The following is a 21,714-nucleotide window of genomic DNA, read 5'->3' on the forward strand; positions in this document are numbered from 1 at the left end:
ATCTGTAAGGATGTTCATCACAATGTTCATGGTAATGGGGGAAATTGGAAATAAATGCCCTAACGGGGGGGTTAATTAAATAACTTATGGTATGTTCATTCAATGGAGCCATGTGTGGCCATTAAAATGGTATGTATTATATGTGTGTTCGTGTAAGAATAGATGTTTGCAATTTATAGTTGTATGAGAAAAGCAGTTAACTGAACAGTCTGTATTGTGGGATCTCGTTTTTTTAGTAAAAACATCCATATAAGTGTATATACATGTAGTAAAAAAATTCTGCGCCAGTATCTTGACAATGGGTATCTCTGAGTGGTGGATATTTGGGCGACTTTGTTTATTCTTTGCTTAACTTCCCTTTCTAATTTTCCTATAATGAACATGGATTCCTTGTGCAATTAAAAACTGCAGAGAGGGGTACCTGGGTGGCTCAGTCGGTTAAGAGTCTTGACTCTTGATCTCAGCTCAGGTCTTGATCTTGGGGTTGTGAGTTCAAGCCCTGCTTCGGGCTCCACGCTGGGTATGGAAACTCCTTGAAAAACGAAACAAAAACTACAGATAAATATATAAAGAAGGCCTCTGGTCTCTTTCAACTTTTTTTTTTTTTTAAGATTTTATTTATTTATTTGACAGAGAGAGATAGCAAGAGAGGGAACACAAGCAGGGGGAGTGGGAGAGGGAGAAGCAGGCTTCCCGCCGAGCAGGGAGCCCAATGCAGGGCTCGATCCCAGGACCCTGGGATCATGACCTGAGCTGAAGGCAGACGCTTAACGACTGAGCCACCCAGGCACCCCGTCTGGTCTCTTTCATCTTCTCTGCCCTCATTGTTGTCTCCCTTTTGGTTTAGATGGTGTCGTGTTGGTAGATCCCGAGCTTGTGAAGGAAAAGAAAGGTGAGCCGGGCTTCTCGTCCTCCCAGGAACAGGTCTGGTCTGATCTCTGGGGAGGAGGAGCAGGAAACAGCAGGTGCTCTCTCGCACACCCATCACCTCCAGGCCCTGTCACCCACGCTCCCTCGGGTAATCTTCAGGACACTGTCCTGTTCCCATTGGAGCTCACTGTGCCCATTTCCCAGATGAAGGTAAAGACCCAGGGGAGCCGCTTGGCCAGGGAGGCAGGATAGGTAGACGGTGGATGGAGCATGGAGGGTAGGTCCATGGGCTCCACCAGCTGTGCCAGGGGCAAAACTCAAGAGGGCTCCTTGGTGGGTTTATCCCAAAAGGGGGAAATCGAGCCTGCTGGATACTACTTTTTTTTTTAATGCTGACCATGGTGGTTCTAAGGCAGAGCATCCTTGCCGATCTCCGGCAGCTGTGATGTGTGGGGCCGGTAGTTTGGTGCTAAAGACAGCTGTGTAAACTAAATCAGGACAGACCTGAGTTATCTTATGATAATGTCACTGACTCAATTCCATTCTAACTACGCTCTTTGGAGTGGTTGCTACTGGCAACCCCAAGGAATTACTCCCACCCCTGGGGGTGCCCATGGGAGCACATCAGATGTGGGGCCGTCAGCACTGAGGGGGCATGGCTCTTCTATTGTCTCTGACTTCCTCCTGGGCGCCATGCTTCTCGGCGGCATCTGGAGGAGCCTGGTTTGAGCCTGGAAAGCCCACACCCGTGGCCAGAGACGGGCACCTGCTCTGAGGGCAAGCAGTGTCCAGTGAGGGAGGCATAACGCCAGGTCGTCTCTGGGCACCTTGCTCTCACAAACACTGGATGAGGGGCAGGCAAGGGATCAGTGGCTCTTCTGAGCTTCGTGGTGAAGACATAGACAAAATCCACCAACTAATGACTTCTAGGGACTTGGGGGGACCACTTCTGACATGCTTTCTGTTCAAGAAGAATGCACGTTCTGTGCTTTTATTTACCCCATTAAAGACTTGTACACAGTCCACCCTCAAAACCTATAGTTTCGTATAATCCTTTCGGTCCACTGGAGGCATGGATTATGTCTGTTTAATTAAATTGAATTTTCAGAGGTGTTGACTTAGAGAATGCTTGATAAGTTTCTGAGCAAGGTGAAAAAAGCGTTTCTGGGATTTGGTTGTTTCTCTCTTCTTGGTCCACGAGCGCCTGTCCCGCTGCTCTGGCCCATCCCCAATCTGTCTTGCTCCCTAACGCTGTTTCCCTCTGCTAATCACCTTCACTCTCTGTTAAAAGCCTCCCAAGGTCCCCAAGCGGGTGGGTCGAGAGAAGGGGGTGGTGGGATGGAGGACACAAGGGAGTCTGTAGGCAAAATAGTGGTTCATGGAAGGTGCCTCCCCATCTTCTGACTCACATAGGTCTTTAGAGTAATCAACACAAGCCCCAGGGAAGGTGCTGGATCTCCAGAAGGGTGTAGGCTGGCTGGGTGGCGTGGTTCTCAAACCCCGTCCCCTCCAGAGGCTGGTGGGTGAGCGCTGCTGGGGAGGGGCGGGCAGGGTCCACGGTTGCCCATGCGCACGCGGCCAGGCGGGGGCGCCATGCCGATGGGACAAGCCTGCCCTCCTCTGTCTCCCTTCCAGTGTATGTATCTCTGACTTGCGCCTTCCGCTACGGCCAGGAGGACATCGATGTGATCGGCCTGAGCTTCCGCAGGGACCTGTACTTCTCTCAGGCCCAGGTGTTCCCGCCCGTGGAGGCCACCAGTGCCCCCACGAAACTGCAGGAGAGCCTGATGAAGAAGCTGGGGGACAACACGTACCCCTTCCGGCTCACGGTGGGTGACTCCTCTCCCCCTCCAGGCCCCTGTCCACAGCACCTTGCAGTGTGACCGGGAGTGAAGGAGAGGGGACGGAGCAATGACTTCACATTTGTGGGCCTTCAAATTGCATCCTTGGAGGAAATTCTAGATTGCACGGGCTGTGATTGTCTTTTTTTAAGCCCTTGAAAATAGCCTCTCAGCCTTTGAAGGCACCACTTCAACCTACGGTTTAAATATTTCCCTTCATCCGACCACCTAATTATACGGGCATGTTATTCCTTCACTCACTCAGCTATAAAAAGAGAGAGGTGCCCCCCGGTTGGCCCGGACGAGCTCTCAACACGGAAGAGCTCCCTGCCGGACAGGGGATCGTACTGAAGTCAGAAGTCGTCCCTCGCCTTGACTGCTGGGCCGTGGGTCCCTAGATAAAGGGCCCCACATCTCGCCGGGGGAGTCCTGGCTACCCACGGTGCCTCCAAAAGACTCGGGCGTGAACTCGGCCTGGGGGAAGCTGCCCTACCCTCTCTCTTTCCCAGCGTGCTCATGTGTCTTAAGATTATAAATTTCTCCAAAGTTATAACGGGTCAGCCTTAAAAGGGAAGGGAATTCTGACGTATGCTGCACCACGAATGAACCCCGAACAACATTAGACTGAGTGACAGAAGCCAGACACACAAGGACACACAGGTGTCCGATGCCAGTGACCTGGGAGACCCCGAGCAGCCAGATTCAGAGACGCGGAGCCTAGAATGGTGTTCGGGGAGTTAGCGTTGACAGGGGACGGAGCTTCAGTGCGGGTGGGTGAAAACCGTCTGGGGATGGATGGTGGGGATTATTGCAGGACAACGTGGATGTACTTCATGCCACTGATCGGTACGCTGAAAACCTAAGTCTTACATTGTGTGTATTTCACAACTTTTTTTTTTTAATCACTTAAGAAGACAGTTTTGTGGTCCTGCGTGTTCTCATGATCTGGTCCTGGGAGTTTGAAGTGACATCACCTTGGAGAGCTAACCTGCCAAAAACCTTAAAAATGTGATTTTGACCTACGTTCCCTTTCTAGCGGCATCGCCTGTGGACTTCATTGGGATAAAACTGTGCCGAGGTGGATGAAGAAGGTTTATGGCAGCATATGGTTTCTCGTGGCAAAAAAGAGCAAAGCACCATTGAATGAAGGGCCAGCCAACAAAGGGGGCTGGCTAAATTAAATGTGGGGTTAACGAAGCCCAAAGAATGGCGGAACTCGGTGTAGAAAAACAGGCATAATGCATTCTGAGGAGGGTTTGGGCGGGGATGGGAGCAGAGCAGACGACAGGACACGGGCATCATTGGGTCTCATTCCTGTAGCACACACACGTGGACGTCCATATTAGTGTGTGAGGGAGCCCACGGGACACTCGGAAGTTCGTATTCCTGATGTTATTCCGGGTATTGGCAATAGGGGTGAACACGGGGTTTTGTGGGGGGTTTTTGTTGTCATTTTGTGCTCCTCATCCTTCCTTTCCCAGTTTTGTACATCGAGTGCATATTACGTGTGAGAGAACTGCCTCTAAATGAAATGATTTGTTTCTTCTCACAGTTTCCTGATTACTTACCCTGTTCGGTGATGCTGCAGCCAGCTCCGCAAGACGCAGGGAAGGTTAGTTCCGAAAGAAAGGCCATGGATCCATTCATTCCTTCAAATGACTTTTTTTTAAGATTTTATTTATTTATTTGACAGTGACAGAGACACAGCGAGAGAGGGAACACAAGCAGGGGGAGTGGGAGAGGGAGAAGCAGGCTTCCCGCTGAGCAGGGAGCCCGATGCGGGACTCGATCCCAGGACCCTGAGATCATGACCTGAGCCGAAGGCAGACGCTTAACGACTGAGCCACCCAGGCACCCCCAAATGACTTTTTAAAATAGCCTTTTGTTGTGGACAATTGCAGACATGCACAAAAGCAGAGAGACGTTGTAACGAATCTGTCACTTGTCTTCAGCAGCTGTTAGCCAGGCCAGAGCCTGTGGATGGAACAGTAGTCAGTCCCGCCCCTCGGGGGTTCCCCAGGCGACTGGGGAGGATCAGTCAAAAACGAAATAACCAGTGTCTATGGGGCCCATTCAAGGACGGTTAGGCGCTCTGGAGAACAAGAGGCTAGCGAGAGTCTGGTGGGGTGGTTGTTCAGGATGTTTTAAAAGAAGGCCTCCCCAGGAGGGTAAAGGAGAAGCGCCGCTATCCCAGGGGAGAGGCTTCCAGAAAGCGGGGACACGCTGCCTGGCGTGCAGGGGCAGGAGGAGCAGGGCCAAATGGCGAGAACAGGTCAGGGGTGTGGGGAGGTGCGGGCCCCGAAGACCTTTTTCAGTGAGCGGGGAGCCACTGGTGGGCTCTGAGCAGTAGGTCCCCAAGGGCACCCTGGCCGCTGCCCTGAGAGGGGCGGGTGGGCCAGGCATGAGCTCCCAAGGGGGGAGAGAAGCGCAGGGGCTGAGTGTGCGCCAGGAGGAGCTGCCCAGGCACCCCCCGTGCTGCTTTATTGTTGAACTAGATCTCAGGATTGTCACGATTCCCCGGCTGTAGAACCAACGGGGCTGTGGCTCATACGCCACCGTCAACACAACCGATCATGTCCTTTAGCCGGTTGCACTTTTCTCGTCGGGGCGGTTGGTGAGCGCGGCGACGTGCAGAGATGAGCAGGCTGGGGAGGGGCCCCGCGGGGCAGATGCGGTTGTTCTGCCCACACAACGTACTGCTATTGAGTCCGTTTCAAAATCAGAAGACTTTGCCCCCAATTCCATTTCCGGCTTCTTTGCCAAAGTTGGAAGAGCCACCGGCGCCGGGACCCGCCCCCGTTCCAGCCGCGCCACGTCTGGGTTCGGCCGACCAGCCCTCCAGGGTTGGTGGCCGGTGTGGGCAGTCGTGGACCCCCCGCCAGCCCCACGAGCACCTGCGTCTAGCCCCTGCTGTGGGCGCTGTGACCTCAGTGCCAGGCATGCGGAGTCACAGCTGGAGGGACAGCTAAATGGCGGGGAGGGCTGGACACCATACGTGATCTCCCTGGGAGCTTGGGCCCACAGCGCGCTCCCCGTCCTGACCTCATCCTTTCCTTACGTGCTTTCTGCACGCGGCAAATCCAGCCTTCGTGGAGTAGCCCTCAAAAGGATGTGGCAAAGACAAAAAGACCCAGTGCCACCTAACATCCCGGTGGGACGTGTGACCCCATCCCAGCTGCCGGGAAGGGAGGTGCTGACTGAACCCTTGTCTCTTCTCTTGCCCCCTGCAGTGCTGCGGGGTCGACTTTGAGGTCAAAGCATTTGCCAGAGACAGCGCAGAGGAAAAGGCGGACAAAGTGCCCAGGAAGTAAGAGTGTAGCTGCGGGACGAGGGGCGGCGCCTGGGGTGGGGGGCAAGGAGCTGGGGTGGGAAGCTGCCCCTCACTTGAGCTCCCCCCACAGGACTGCACGGCCAGGGAGATGGGGCCCGCCCAGCCCAGGCAGTCAGGACGTCCACACACAGGGCAGGGTCGGTGGCTCGTCCTTTGGGGGTATAAAAGGAAAATGGTGGAGGAGCTAACAACCTCAAGGTTCCCATAAGCCTCTAGCAGCCCCTGGATTCCCTCTCTCTCTCTAGTTTTCTTCTTCTCAGTAATTCCTCTATTGTGATAAAAGTCCTACCGTTTTAACCATTTCTGAGTGTGCCCTTCGGAGACATTAAGTCCATCCACTGTGTCGTGGGACCATAGTTACAGCACTGTGCGCTCTCTGCGCCCCAGACTGTCTACACCCAGAACATGTCATCACCCCAAACAGAGGCTCTCTGCCCTTCAGGCAGTGACCCCCGCCCTCCCGCACCCCCCCGGGCCCTGGTGCTCACTTTTCTTCTTGTACCTGGACATGGTTTTCTATCGTGCCCTCGATGCTCTTTCCTCACACCTAACACACGCACTCGTGGAGGTCTGTTGTGATGAATAGCAATTGCAGTAAGTCACGTTTGCTGAGTGTGTGGAAGAACGTCACACGAGGCACACTCAGCCCCTGCCCACCCCGGGCTGTGCCCTGAGAGCCGAGGGTGACAGTGACCTCGAGCCCACACCACCCAGCTGGGGAAACCTCCGAGGAGGGACCAGAACACAGGTCCTTGGGGCCCTCCCGCACCCCAACATGGAGCTCCTCCCTCCTCTGTTTCACCTGTCACCCCTTGGGAGTATTCCTGAAGCATCACAGCCTGAGGACGGGGAGAGAGGCCTGGACACCTTCCAAGGAGGCCCAGCCATGAGCCCAGAACTCTCTGCTTTTGTCACCCGCAGGAGCTCCGTGCGTTTACTGATCCGGAAAGTACAACACGCGCCAGCGAAGATGGGTCCCCAGCCCCGAGCTGACACCACCTGGCAGTTCTTCATGTCCGACAAGCCCTTGCACCTGGCTGTCTCCCTCAGCAAAGAGGTGAGCCTCGGACAGGCGCTGTGTCCCGCGTGGGAGCGGGCCCTGGGGCCCACGCCGCTGCGGGTGTATTGCAAGTCATCTTGTGTCTAGGCGTAGTTAAAGCACCAGTGTTTTGTGACCAATTGGCTTTTTCTCATAATTTGGAGCTAGTAAAGGTGACCCTCAGGATAGGGTCACACTGGCCACATCCACCGCATTGCCAGTCCTAGACCAACTAGGGAGAAGGGTGGTGGTTTCCGTGTGCCCCTGACCCGGCCGTTTTTGCCCCCCTGGCCCCATGGGTCTCATTTACTAGCTCCAATGGGTGTGATTTTGCAAATTGTTTACTTCCCTGGAAAATATAAGTTTCCATGTAATGGTGAAGGGGTGGCCAAGTCACATGTGAATGGCATCTCTTAGGGATGTTGTGGTGAAGGAGGGTGAAGAACCACCAGCTGAGGCTGTCTCGGGTCCCTCTGGTCACCGAGAGTCATGCAAACGTGTTAGCAAAGGCTCAGCATACTGTGTGTATATGCATGCCTGTGTGTGCCCACGTGTGCAAGGATGTGCCCCCCCCCTCCCCGGGCCTGGATCACGTGGGGATCACTGCTGAGGAGAACCCTGCCCCTGGGCTCTCCACTGATTCCCCTTCACTGCCCTCATTCTGCCCCAAATGGCCTTCCGATTCCACCGGGGACCCCCCTCGGCCAGCGCTGCCATGACCCTCAGGACTGGGTGTTCCAGGTGTGAGCAGCTTTGCTCCACTCCACCCTGGTCACACTGTCCTCAGGGCACCACAGACGAGGCAGACCGCATTCGGGACCCTGGCTAACGGAACCCTGTTGCTATCCCTTTATCTTCCTTGAAAGTGTGGGAATTCAGCCACTTTGATTCTGGTTAAAGGACGGAGATAGACCTAGAAAGCCATGAGATTAAAGATACCACCACGCTCTGTTCCTCTTTTCTGACTTCCTTGCTAACTTTTTCAGATCTATTTCCATGGGGAGCCCATTTTGGTGACCATTACCGTGACCAATAACACAGAGAAGACAGTGAAGAAGATTAAAGCATTAGGTAGGAACTTCTCAAAACGGGAAGGCAGAGTCTTCTAGAATTTCTCCATCTGGTCATATTTCCCCAGGGTCTCTTCTCTGGGCAGATAAGGCCCTCCTGGGTCTTTTGTCATGGACAGCAGGAACTTACAGGAGGAAAGACCCTCAAGAATCGCCTCATGCCACCTTGTGTCCAGCTTAGGGCTGTCTTTTGTCCTGAAACAACGTCCCTGACAGGCAATCCTCCAACATTCCATGCCGTGCCTTCCTGGAGGAGCCCCTTGCCAGATCCCAGGGAGAAGCCACGGGAGGAGTTTTCTTTCTTGGATCAGAATTAAGTTTTCTGGACAGAGGTAGCATAGCATAGTGGGAAAAGCACTGGATTGAGGACAGTGGGCCTAATTTGTGGGCTTGCGCCTTGTGCGTCCTCTCTGAAGACCTGGCACTGGTTCCTGGTCTACCTTCCTGGGTTTTGTGAGGCTTCAAAGTGCTTTTGTAAATGGAAAAGCCCTACTGTGTCTGCTGTTGAGTTACCACAATGTGATGACCAAGCCAGCCTGCCTGCTCTTCTACCCCTTTCTCCAGCTCGGAGGGCGTCGAAGTACAGGGGATGGTCAGATAGCGTGGTCTTCGAGGAGCCACATAAAAAAGACACGACAGAATGACCGGGGAGGGTGACCTCTAAGTTCACCACTAACTCAAACAACACTCAGTGACTAAGACAAAGTCAGACTCATAGTGTGTTATGGTGACCAACAGTCCTGGCTTGACCGGGATTTTCTTTTTCTTCTTCTTTTTCTTTTTAAGTTTTATGTCTTTAAGTAATCTCTGCCCCTGACATGGGGCTTGAACTCATGACCCCAAGATCAAGAGTTGCATCCTCTTCCGCCTGAGCCAGCTGGGTGCCTCTTGACCAGGATTTTCAGTGCTAAAATGGGCTACTTCCAGGCAGATCAGGATGGCTGGTCACTTATGTTACACACCACTTTCCTCGTCCCTTGTGTGTGTGCATCATAGATAAGATTCAGGAGTTTTGATGCATGCACACTAAAGAATTACTGTACGTTTTCCTGATGCTGATGTGCATGCTTATGGCTTTGTCTTATGTTGGTGTAGTTCATCTGCATTTGCTCTTCATAGGACCTGGTATTATTTAGCATGTTGTGTGTAGTGTGCAATACAGTAGTCCACAAAGTAGCAGGATTGAGAAAGTATCATTTGATACTTTGATTTTAAATTATTTCTCAAAATTTTATGAGTTCTCACATCAAGGCCATTCATTTTTGAAAGAAGCTGTTGAGCTTCCTGAAGCCAGATGTTAGTAGCTTTCTATAGGCTGGGCACTGTGCTGAGTGCTTCACACAAATTGTTTCTCTTACTTCTCAAATTTGATCTGAACAGAGATTAAAAAAATTTTTTTTTGATCATCACAACAACCGTGGAAGTTAGATGCAGTTGTCACCCCCATTTTGCTGATGGGGAAATTGAGGCATAGACGAGTTAAATGACTCACCCCACGGCTGACAGCTAAGCCGGGGTTTGAGCCCAAGGAGTCTGGCTCCAGAGCCCACCTTCCTACCCACATGCACGAGTCAGGAGTATGATGCTGGGAGAAGGTTTCTAGCTTGGACAACTGGAAGGAGGTGCTCATTAAATAAGAGAGTGTTGGAAGGGGCGGCGGGTTTGGAGAAAGCACAAATGGTGAGTTCTGGCACACTTGGAAGGATACCCAAGGGTAGGTATGGCGTGGGTTCAGCGGGTAGGGGTCTCCTGGGAGGTGCAGTTTTAGGGAGGCTGGCTCATGGGGGCAAGCTTCCACAGAGCAGGTTATTGGTGAACAGGAGTGGCCTGAGGACAGAACTCAGAAACCCCAGCCTTAAAGCCAAGCCTGAGAAGGACCCTCCATCAGCATTAGAAAGGGAAGACCCGCTGCATCCCTGGCAGGCGCCATGCACATGGGTGGGGGACTCCATGTTGAATCACCCACCCCTGTCCTCCCTTTGCAGTAGAACAAGTGGCCAACGTGGTTCTCTACTCGAGTGACTATTACACCAAGCCGGTGGCCCAGGAGGAAACACAGTGAGTAGCTGCTTGGGTTTCTATTTTCTGGGTGGCTCAGGCTTCCTTGTCAAGTTCCCCTTTTGTTTGTCCTGAAGAGGGAAGTAGGATGCTTCCCTTCCTTCCCCTTTTCTCACTTTAAGGGCTGCAAGGAAAGTTAGCATCTCAGTTCTGTTCTCCTTCCTAAGAGTTCCTGGAGATCTCACTCACAAGGAATGATGGAAAGGAGAGAAATAAAGATTGAAATGTCACAGTGGGAACAGCTGAAACTTTCTGTTGCTCCTTGGAATAAGTCCAGAGGAATCTGATACAATTTCTGCCCCCGGTGCAAACAAGCCAATGATCTGTCTGCCCAGGCGAGGGTTCTTCATCTTTTGATCTTAAGCTCAATTTGAAAATGTGGTACCAATGACAGCCAGATACCAGTGGTCTGTCAGTTCTGAGCCCGGCGCCATGGAGCGTTTCTCTCCCTTCATTAGAACTGAAAGCAGAGGCGTACCCTGTGATGGGGGAGCCAGAGACCTGTCCGGTCCTGCTCCATGCTCTTCATTCACACACGGGTTACTGGGGTGATGCCTCCCCCCAGAGAGGGTCACTCGGGCAGGTCTTTTCCTCTTTGCCTCTCTGATGTGTCTCAGCACCACTGTATGCAAAAAATATTACCAGAGCTACAGGAAGGGGGCCGGTGAGGAAACACAAACTGATTCAGCAAGAGAATATGACGTAAACTTTAAAAGACAATTTTGGAATAAACTATTACTCAAAGCAGATCTGGTCCCATGTTTAAATATAGGTCCAGAGGGGAGGGAGGCAGGAAAGAGCCGTAGCTCATCGGCTGCTCCCTTCGTGCTGCTGGTGGGGGGGTCTGTTCTCCCCTGCAGGTGCATCCTCACACGTCCTCGGGTCCCGGGGCTTCCCTGGCTCACCTTTTGGCATATGCTCAATGATGAAAGGAGAAAATGGTCCCTGGCTGAGTTTTCCCCTCAGATAGCCCATTATCTGGACTTCTTTTCAGCAATTCAGTGCATTTTGGACCAAATGATTCCCAGGACACTGGCGACCGTTGTAGGATCCCCCCAAGGGTGGGAGGCGGGGAGCCTGAAAGCTGAACTAGATCGTGCTCACAGGTCTCAGGCCAGAAGCCACTCAGAAGGCTGCAGAGCCTTAGTCATTATCCCTGGACCCCGGGGCTCCCAGGACCCTGGGGCTGACTCCTGGGCAGTGTTTTTAGGGCCACTCCGTGCACCAGGAGTGTTGACACAGGCAGCCGGCTGGCTGGGCCCTGCAGTGGCGTGGACACCTCTGGATGCAGATGTGGTGGAGCATGCCGGTGAACAGCAGAGCTGCCTCGGCAGCCTCCACGAGCCAGGGATGCTCCAGGCCTGGAGAAACCCTCACTGCTGTGCCCCCAGCCCAATCCCTGACCTGCAGACCCACTGTTTGGCATGGGTTCCCTGTGTCTGTCAGAGGCTGAGACACCCACCACCTGACCCGGTGACAGGGAAGAACCGGGAGAGACAGAGCACGTGTGCCTTGAACCAAACCAGTCCGGTCTGCACCAGTCCAGAGGGCCCTACCACACCCTCCTCAACAGCCCGATCCTCCTGATAGCGACAGCTCTCGGTGACAGGCGACTTCCAGCTGAGGCTTCTTGCTGGCACTGGCCAGATGGCCTGCAGCCCATGGTGTGGTCACGAAGTCTCAGGAGGAGACTGCTGTGGGCCCTGACCCTTGTGTTAGTCTCATTTAGCCCCACAGAATACTCTAGAAATTCAGTGACTCACAGGAGGATGAGGCACTTGCTGCCAGCCTGTTTTGAGATGTCACTAATATTTCTTGTAAGGCGAGTGCACAGATAACCTGAACTATCTTCCCCATAAGTCACAGGGACCTTGGATCTTGGAAAATGCTTGATGGCAGATAGGGTCTCGTGGGACTGATGGTGGCTTTATGGCCTAAGAATAGTTAGCCAAATATCCCCTCTGTGTTTCTTCCTACAGAGAAAAAGTGCCACCAAACAGCACTCTGACCACAACGCTCACGCTGGTGCCCTTGTTGGCCAACAACCGTGAAAGACGGGGCATCGCCCTGGATGGGAAGATCAAGTACGAGGACACGAACCTTGCCTCCAGCACCATGTGAGTCCTTGTAGCTCAGGAGACGAGCCGCCAAGACTCAGTGCAGAGGTGGTACTGGTCTGACCCGCTTCTTATCTCACCCCCTGGGCTCATGGGCTCACGTGGAGCCTGATGGCTGTCACTCCAGGCGCAGAGTGCTGACTCGGTGGCCCGAGCGGGGCCCACACTCCCTCCCCTGGTGTGACATGGTGGTTACAGCAGTGGGCTCTGGAGGCAGCCTCCTGCCAAGCCCCAGCTCCACTGCTTAGAGTCTGGGCTACCCTGGGCAAATGACTCAGGCTGCCTAAGAACCTTAGTTTTCTCATCTGTACAGTGGGGGTGCTGTCTTTTCTTGTGGAGAGGCTTATAAGGATTACGGGAGACAGTCCGTGTAAAATGTGGTGCTGGGTACACAGTGAGTGCTCCAGAAATGTCAGCCGTTACCTTCTAAAAATATCATTAGCTAGTGTAGTGCCCTAAGCACAGAAACTGAGTAATGCCGGGGCGCCCAGCTGGCCCAGTTGGTAGGTCGTGTGACTCTTGATCTCGGGGTCATGAGTTTGAGCCCCCCATGGGGCGTGGAGCCTACTTAAAAAATAAAAATAAAAATAAATAAACTGAGTAATGCAGGTGGCCTCATGCATGGTGGAATGGCCATTTATTCATTTCCACCAGGGAAGGTAAAGAACAGGAGGTCCTAATAGCTACAGATGTTAATTAAATTTCAATGAAGCTAAGCACTGCTCTGCTGACCCCAACTCAAAGAACCATTGGCTGGCTGAATTTTGCCAGCGGATCTAGCACAAACTGGAGGGAGCCTTCCAGGTCAACTATCCACCTGTCCTGGCATGTCCAGCCATCCTTCAAGGCTTCCATTCCCAGAGCATGTTGGTTGGCGAGCCCTGAGTCGGGGAGATCTCAAGGCCCACTCCCTGCCATCCCTCGTGTGATGCACTGGGGCTCCCTCCGTGGCCCCAGTAGGCCACCTGCAAGGGGATGCCATCGGGAAGAGGCTCTCCTGCTTGATCTCCATGACCCCCTAGCTCAGCAGCCCATGGGCTCCGAGACAAGAGTGGGGTCAGCAAACATTTGGCAGGAAGCGGGATCATGGGAGTCAAAGGATTTTCTGAGGAGAAGGGTCCAAGTTGGTATGTTCGATTCTAAGGCTCTCTGGTGAAGGTCTGGGAGAGTGACTGGCAGGCACGTGACACGAGATCAGTTTTTTCCAGGGTGTGGCCATCATGACACCAACAGTGGCATGCCACGTTTATAGAAACGCTGTATGGTTTGTCGACTATTTCACAACCATGTAAGTCTTCCACACTTTTGTGAGGAAGGCGAATTTATACTCATTTTATGAATGAGGAAATTGAAGTTCAGCCAGAAGGAGAGGCTTGACTAAGGTCACCTGGTCAATTAATGGCCGAGCAAAGGCCACTCCTAACCCCGAGTCCCTCCCTCACCCCCAGCTTCAGGGCTGCCTTCCAGGGCCCTGGAAAGTGACAACCACAGCAGAACCTGGATTAGCCAATCTCTGTGTGTGTGTGTGTGTGTGTGTGTGTGAGAGAGAGAGAGAGAGAGAGAGAGCGCGCGCAAGTGGGGGCGTGCAGAGAGACTCTCCCATTCAAGAAAGATGGCGGAGGGGAGGCTTGCAGGGTATTATCAGGCATGAGCTGAAGCACATTCTCTCCCCCAGCTGTTTCACTCCATTCAGTACAAGTCAGACAGTCAGTCCTAGCAACGGGGGGGGGGTGGGGTCTCAGGCTTGCACCCCTTTTTGTCCCCTTTGGTATCAGCCTCTCTCAACTGTGTGACCACATTCCATGATTCCAGATAAAGGCATTTGCCCTCCACAAGCAGCTCCAGGCACCAAGGAGCTGATGGAGTATTTGAAGGGCATCATGGCCCTGGGAGCAATGCCCAAGGTGCCTCCCATGAAAGGGATCCCTGGGCTGGGGTCTTTGGGCCTAGAACCTACCCTGTACTCTCAGACCCTTCTCAGACCCTTCTCAGACCTCTCAACACAATCGTGCCCTGCTTTCTGCCTCAAGCCTTCAGCTTTCTTGGCCATGTTGTCTATTGTCATTCACATTGTTGTAGCTAGCCTGTCATGATATTTTTCAGACCTTAACTCCTGTGACTGGGCATCCTGAAATACTCAATGTCCCTGCAATGGACGGCATATGAGATAACAATGTGTTATAATGCCCAGCAGGGTGCCTGTCAGACAGTAGGAGCTCAGCACCTGTTAGTAGAACCTGGAATGGAGCTCCTATGGGGGAAAGTTAGACGGTGCTCTCTTTGGGGGCATGGGCAATGGCCTCACGCACTGTGTTCATTCACCTCAACACGATGCTGGGAGCTGGGGGCCAGAGCACAAAGGAGGGAGACCCATGCTGATGGCAGATGGCCAGGAAGGCTTCACAAAGGAGGGTCAACTTCAACTTGAGGTCTTAGCAGAGAAGGAGGGCATTCCAGGCTGGTGTGTGGTAAGGCTGGTGCATGGGAGACACTGGGGCATAGTGGGGCGTGAGGTGGCAAAGGCAGGGAAAGGCCAGCTCACAGATTGACTGCCAGGCCATGCTGAGGCTTGACCCTGGGAGAGCCCTCTGGCTGCAGAGTGGCTGAGAGCTCAGGGAAGCGGCTGGGCCTGTGGGAGGTAAGTCACTGAGATAATAGAGGCAGGAAAAGCCTACGGAGGACTCAGTGGTTGGCCAGGGATGGCAGGTGGGGCAGAGGGAGGAGCCAAGGAGGATGAGGAGGGGGGTGTTTCTGGCTGATAAGCAGGTGGATGAACAACACTGGAGACAGAGTAGGTAGAACCAGGAAACACACTCTGCCCTTTGAACTTCCGGGGTGGGGACGGGTGGGAAGAAATGCCAAGCTACAATGCAGGAAAGGAATCCCCTCCCTTGACTATGGAAAGTTCTAGGACTTTGACAGCTTGGTTGAATTCACCAGTTCCTTAAGAAGATGCTCCCATTACAATAGGCTTGTCTGGAGGTGAGGGGTTTGTTCATCCAGTCTTTGCTTTCTGCTGTTCCTCTGTAATTTTCCGCTTTTCCTTTCTGTTTGAGCAGAATAAAGGAGGGCATAGACCGGACTGTCTTGGGCATCCTGGTGTCTTACCAAATCAAAGTGAAGCTCACGGTGTCAGGGTGAGTGTCCAAGAGCCAATGCTGTGGGCTCTGTCTTGGCCTCTCCCCATCTGAATTCTTCCTTTCCTGAATGATTGGGAGCCAGCAAGGAAGAAAGATCTACAAATTCTATGGATGACCAAGTAGAGTTTTGGAGAGATTCTGTTTGTCTTGTCATGACCAAGTAGAGTTTTGGAGAGATTCTATTTGTCTTGTCATCGTCGATTCTGTTTGATCTGACATCACGTGGGAAAAATTAGAAGGAGCAAACTACGAAATACATTAGTGCTACTTGGTGGAAGTGTGCGTGCTTACGCTCACATGGTGGAGGTTGATACGCCAAAAAGAAAAATCCGTTCAGTGCTACATCACACTTCAGGAAAGAAGGGCAGCTGCCAAACGAATTCTCGGTAGATCTCCATTTTTGCATCTTAGGAGGGAAAGAACTTGAATTCTCACTTTCCTTTCAAATCCCATTGCCAAAGGTTCTGGCCTTTTACCTTGACGAGCCATCAAGGGCAAGTCCAAGCATATATTCTGTGATTCTAAGTCGATAATGAGTTCCCCCAGTTTCGGCTGGGACAACAAAGTGGAGCATGGGTTGATTTTACAAACTGTGTTACCCCCGTGTTTGTAGTTGTAGTGTTTTTCAAAGTGCGTAGCATTACCTTTGATTTTCTCCGAGAGGATCTAAAACGGTAGAGTTTCTTTTAGTAATCAGGATAAGTGAATAGCAGTGTATTCCACAAAGACCTCTGTGGTCTATTCTTGAACATCAGGGCTTGGACCTAAGTGATTCCTCTTTTTAGCTAATCCACTTGAGAAAGAGATGACGTCACAAGTAGAGAGGAAGAGTCGAGTTGAATGTTACGGGATTGCAAAGATCCCGTAAGTTGTGAGTGCGGAGCGTGCCTGGGACATGTCCACCTCTGAATAATGGGAAATAAGGTTGTGGTATCACTGGGACACTCACCAGCCCTGTTTGCTTTTGTTTCCTAGCTTTCTGGGAGAGCTCACCTCCAGGTAAGCCTGGTCACCTTCCTTCCCTGCTTGATTCTCGGGATATCATGGGGAACCAATCTGGGGTTCAAGACAGTAACGGTGAAATCTGGTTTGCTGGCAGTTCTGCTCAGAGGCGTTATGAAGTGAGGCCCACTGCCTACCAGAGGCATCGTACGAATGTTGCCTAATCGGTGTGAGGCTGGGGATGTTTCCTCGAGACCATAGCTGAGCCTCCCCTGGGCAAGGACACACACACACACACACACAAACGCACGCTCAGAAAACTGGCATGCTCCTTTGTGTCTTTGTGTCTGTGTGTATGTAACATGAAGTTTACCATCTGAACCATTTTAAAATGTACAACGTCAAGGATGTTTAAAATATTGTGCAATGGTCAGTGCTCTCTGGCTCCTTTGTATTTTTACCACCACAAAAGGAAACCATAGCCATACCTATTAAGTGGTCTCTGACATTCCCCCCTTTTCCTCGCCCCTGGCCACCACTGATCTTTCTATCTCCATGGATTTCCCTCTTCTGGCTATTTCATAAAAGGAATCAGGCAGTATCTGTCCTTGGGTGACTGCTTCTTTCACTGAGCATCATGTTTCTGAGGTTCATCCGTGTTGTAGCAGATGTCAATACTTCATTTCTTTTTATGGCTGAATAATATTCCACGGTGTGGACAGACCACATTTGGGTCCTCCATCCAGCAGCTGGTGCACATTTGGGTTGTTTCCACCTTTTTCAAACCATGCCCAAAGTGGCAGGCCTGAAGCCACGTCCGAGGCGGGCGCTGACCTCGCAGACTCTTTCATCCTGGCTCTTACTGTCTCCATCCCTCACGTGGAACCCAGACCCCATCTGCACTGGGGTCTGACCGGAGTCGCCTTGTACACAGATGTGTTCTGACCAAAGCCGTAACGTCGGGGTAGGAGGCGGTGGGTCCTGGGTGAAGCAAGGAGAGACCCTTGCTCTTTCACTCCTTCCTTTCCATTCTTCCTTGGTCCAGATTTGCCTTCTGTTCTCCATCCTGACCCCTTTCCTTCCTTCTTTTTGTATAAATTCCAAGCCACCCCGAAGCGCTTCAGTTTCTGGAATTTGGCGTGGCGGGCGCTGCTCATTTCTCTTCTGCTCTCTAACAAGCGACTATGTGACTCTTGACATAGAATAAACACACGAAAGGTCATGTACATTTTGGCAAGTTTTTTTTTTTTTTTTCCCAAAACTATCCTTTCTGCGGGATTTCACTTCTCTACCCACCATAGCACATCACTGGAACTAATAACCAGAAGGAAGGGGAATGAACTTACAAAGCCTAGCTGTCTCTGCCATGCCTAAGTGAAGTTTCTGGACCGCATTCCGGGGAATACATTTAAAATTCCTCCTTGACCACTTCCTGATTTCTGGTTTATTTTGTTTTGAATCTCACTGAATCCTCTTCCAGCTTGGAATCTCTTCAGCCACCACTCTGTTCTGTGTGCTTTACAATCCTGTGTGTCTTCTCATCCATCTGTATTCTCTTTTTTCCAGTGAAGTGGCCACTGAGGTGCCTTTCCGCCTCATGCACCCCCAGCCCAAGGACCCAGGTCAGTCACGCGTCGTCTTGGCTTTCTCCAGTCATTTACTACTTGCAGATTTCTTATTTATTCATTGCTGGTCGTTCCTGACCATGGCCCCGGGGGGCATTGCCAGGTGATTGCTTGTCATCCTCACGGTGCCCTGGGGCCAGCCCACAGAGGAGTGTTCATCTCCTCAGCCACGAGCCACAAGCCACGAGCCACGAGCCATGGCTTGTCCACCTTCAGTTAGCATGTGGACAATAGAGCATCCCTGCCCTTGGACACGGACTCTCCTGTTGGGTTTTATCAGGGATGGTTTACAAGCCGAAGCTCTGGTGGGAATAGAACTGGATTGAGATTTAAAGAAAATTTAGGTGCAAAATACATTTGAAAGGCTGAGGCTTTTGCATTTCATTTGGAAACATTAACAGGCATTCACAAGATGAGTATTTTGGGCGGTGGCAATTGTGATGAGAGTACAGAAAATACTAGAAAAAGGGGTCAGGCCAGGTTCCTGACGCCTTGGCTCCTTTGAATTGCAAACCCATTGGCTCTCGTATGGATGTCTGCAGTAAATGGAGTCATGGTTGTACAACTCTGTGAATATAGTAAGAACCACTGGACTGTGCCTGTCACTAGGAAAATTGTATGGTATATGAATTAGAGCTCGATATGGCTTTTAAATATGTATCTTTAAAGATTGTTATTTACTTACTTGAGAGAGAGAGAGGAGGAACGGAAGGAGAGGGACAAGCAGACTCCTCATGAGTGTGGAGCCCCATGTGGGGCTCGATCTCACGACCCCGAGACCAGGACCTGAGCTGAAAAAAAGTGGTATAAACAAACAAGATTTATTTTTCTTATATTTTATAGCTTTTTGTATCTTGATCATGAAATGACCTTTAAACACTAGGATGAGCCCCCGTATTCATTTTGGGTTTGTCTCAAAAATATTTTGTCTCCAAGTATTTTTCCAAATATTCTGGATTTAAATAGTCAATGTACTTTGGAGAAAAAGTAGTCTGGCCACATTTTTCTTATTCGTACCTGCTGGTATCATTCAGATACTATTTTTTAACTCTGAGATGCATTCTGGTCCCTTTCAAGGACATTTAAAAGAATATTTTAAAACTATGACCTGAGACGATGCCATCGTTTATGGCAGATTGTTCTCTGGAGCCGTGAACAGACTTTTTGCCTTAAGTTGGGGGAAGTGGGGCTCTTCCTTTTCTGGGTATGACATTCTCATGTTCCAGTCATTCTGGCCCTTCCATTGAACATACCACAAGGTCAAGACTAAACGGTGATCTTTTGTCCTGTGAGATTTCAGGGAGAAAGGACAGATCACCCCGGGGCCTCTAAATTCTGACTTCCTGAGATTTGAGTCACAGGACTTTCATGCACAGGACTACTCACACCTTACCTGCCTGGTGTCCGGCTCTGAGTCTAGACAGGTAGACTAAGCAGAAACAGCGCTAAGTTGTAGCTAAGAAGCTCTGCCAGAGCCTGGGGCCAAGTAATTTATACCTAATAGACACTACAGAAATGCTACCAAGTTTTTATTATCCCCTGTCAAGAGCATCCACCATGGAATGCAGGTGTTGATTTGATTCTCTTTCAGGCTGACGGTCCCAGGTAGTGTAATTAGGCTAGCACGTGGGAGCCCAGGATGGTTCCTGCCCCGGGGACCTCTCCGTTGGTCTGTGGTTAGCAGCCCACACGGACACTTCCCTCCTAGTGCCCGAGAGACAAGAGCTGTGGGTCTCCATCACCGTGGTGCTCCCGAAAAACCCTCTGGAGCTGTTTGCTCGGCTCTTGCTGGCTCACCCCTGAGGGTTACGGGACTTCACTAGGTGGACAGAAAACTGAAGGAACGAACGAACAACAAAGAACCACTCAAATGAATAACAGCTAATCAGGGGCTGCAAAACATATCTGAAAATATAACCCAACAACAACAAAATGATCAACATGTTAACAGAGAAACCAACCCCTGGGGGGCCTGGGAGTGGTTCCCCAGCTTGAGTGCACCCCCCAGCCACGGGAGGTGCTGGTTAGATGTCCATCCCGGGACTCGCCCCTTGCGAGCCGGGCCTGAACGTGTGAGATGGGCCCGGAGCGGGGGTCATAACTGCACCTGGGACTCGGCTCTGGATAGAATCCAAAGGACACAAAGGGAGAAACACTTTGAAAAGAGAAAGCATCCCAGAGGTGAAGGTATGGTTTGTTCTGGTTGAGGAGGTGAGGGCGAGGTGTTCTGTAAAGGAGACCAGGGTTCAGATGTGCAGAGAGAAAGGCTCTGGCAGCTGGAAAAGGCAAAGAGGGAGGGAGTGCACGCAGTTGTTAGGAAATGCGTGTACCTAGGTTTCTTTTCCTTCCAACTGTAAAGTCCCCAAAATAAGGAAGAAATTTTCCAAGTAAGCTATCCACGGAATTTATGCTGATAGGGGCGCCTGCGTGGCTCAGTCGGTTAAGTCTCTGACTCTCGATTTCAGCTCGGGTCATGATCTCAGGGTCGTGAGATCGGGCCCCATTGTTGGGCTCTGTGCTGGGCATGGAGTCGGCTTGAGATTCTCTCTCTCCCTCTGCCCCTCCCCCTGCTCACGTGTGTGTTCTCTCCCTCTGTCTCTCAAAAGAAAAAAAAAAAAGAATTTATGCTGATAATTCTCTCTCTCTCTCCTTTATTCCATGCTTACAGCAAAGGAAAGGTGAGCCACTGCCCTGAGCTTCCCTGTGTTCTGTGACTTCCTCCTCAGGCACAAACCCCCTTTGGGGTCTTTTTGTACACACCACATGCTCTGAACACCTCCTCAGCCTCTGGTTTTCCTTCTGCTCCCTAGTACTATGGATTTGCACACACACTGCTCACACATGCGCACACACGCACCCTCGGGTATCCTGGGCATGTGTGTCTGCTCTGTGGGTTCCTTCAGTTTCTCTTCTTTGTGTTTGTTAAAGAGACTTTACATAAAAGCTGTGAGGAGAACGGCTTGGTCCCAGGCTCCATCCTGTAGGAAAATCTTGATCGGTTCCCCTGTTGCAAAGGGAAGACCAAGGGTCTTACTTCGCTTGAGATTTCACTGCGAGCTTCCAAGAGCGTGCCGTGATCAAAATGTTCTTTGTTCTGTTTTAGTTTTCAGAATGAAAATTTGGTTTTCGAGGAGTTTGCTCGCCAAAATCTGAAAGACTCAGGAGACCCCGAGGAAGGGAAGAAAGACCAGGAGGCCAGGGATGAGTGAGAAGACCGCTGGGAAACGGGGTAGTTCATAGCGCAATGAGCCACGCTCCAGAGTTAGCCCTTTAGTTATGCTAAATGCCGAAGTGTGAGTCTTCTTCACAGAAATAAAGTTTGTTCTGCTGCGATCTGATTTGAGCTGATTGGGGCTGGCTTGTTGAGGGGGCTGAGTGATGTCACTGACATGGAAGCTGCTGCCCGCAGCGTCCTGTGTCTCAGGTGGGGGAGGGCAGCACCTAGAACGGGAGCCAGACCTGCTCAGCACTGGCTCATGGAGGTGGGAAGATGGCCCAGGTTTGGTGAGCTCACTGCTGGAGCCTGGTGTGCCCAGGGCTTTCTCCAGGGGTCCTGGGGTAAACTGCTTCCCCGGAAACATATGGGGGCCGGGGGGGAGGCAGTGTTTCTAATGACCTGGCCACTCCTAGCTCCACGGCCCCCCAGGAGCCTCCTGAGATAAACAGGGCAAAGGACAAATG

The 21,714-nt window shown here is 51.6% G+C and overlaps 1 protein-coding gene across 6 annotated transcripts in view; it reads left to right on the forward strand.

Moving 5' to 3' along the window:
* SAG (S-antigen visual arrestin) overlaps positions 1–21,409 on the forward strand; it is a 39,604-nt gene extending 18,195 nt beyond the window's left edge. For 4 of the 6 annotated variants that reach the window (XM_064587282.1, XM_064587281.1, XM_064587280.1 and 1 more), the window contains 12 exons: positions 848–892; positions 2,506–2,699; positions 4,264–4,323; positions 5,942–6,018; positions 6,964–7,099; positions 8,068–8,152; positions 10,137–10,209; positions 12,189–12,326; positions 15,386–15,463; positions 16,442–16,465; positions 17,975–18,030; positions 21,137–21,408. In XM_064587282.1, coding sequence (XP_064443352.1) covers positions 848–892; positions 2,506–2,699; positions 4,264–4,323; positions 5,942–6,018; positions 6,964–7,099; positions 8,068–8,152; positions 10,137–10,209; positions 12,189–12,326; positions 15,386–15,463; positions 16,442–16,465; positions 17,975–18,030; positions 21,137–21,186 — 1,016 coding nt within the window. In that variant the 3' untranslated portion in view covers positions 21,187–21,408. Of the gene's footprint in view, positions 1–847; positions 893–2,505; positions 2,700–4,263; positions 4,324–5,941; positions 6,019–6,963; positions 7,100–8,067; positions 8,153–10,136; positions 10,210–12,188; positions 12,327–15,385; positions 15,464–16,441; positions 16,466–17,974; positions 18,042–20,706; positions 20,712–21,136 lie in introns of all 6 variants that reach the window. The other 2 variants (XM_064587285.1, XM_064587284.1) reach the window with 2 other exon arrangements.
* Positions 21,410–21,714: the final 305 nt, after the last annotated feature.

This window comes from Mirounga angustirostris, unplaced genomic scaffold, assembly GCF_029215605.1.
Source record: "Mirounga angustirostris isolate CCGP_5_RB_7025 unplaced genomic scaffold, mMirAng1.0.hap1 SCAF_3, whole genome shotgun sequence".
In the NCBI taxonomy this organism is placed as follows: domain Eukaryota; kingdom Metazoa; phylum Chordata; class Mammalia; order Carnivora; family Phocidae; genus Mirounga; species Mirounga angustirostris.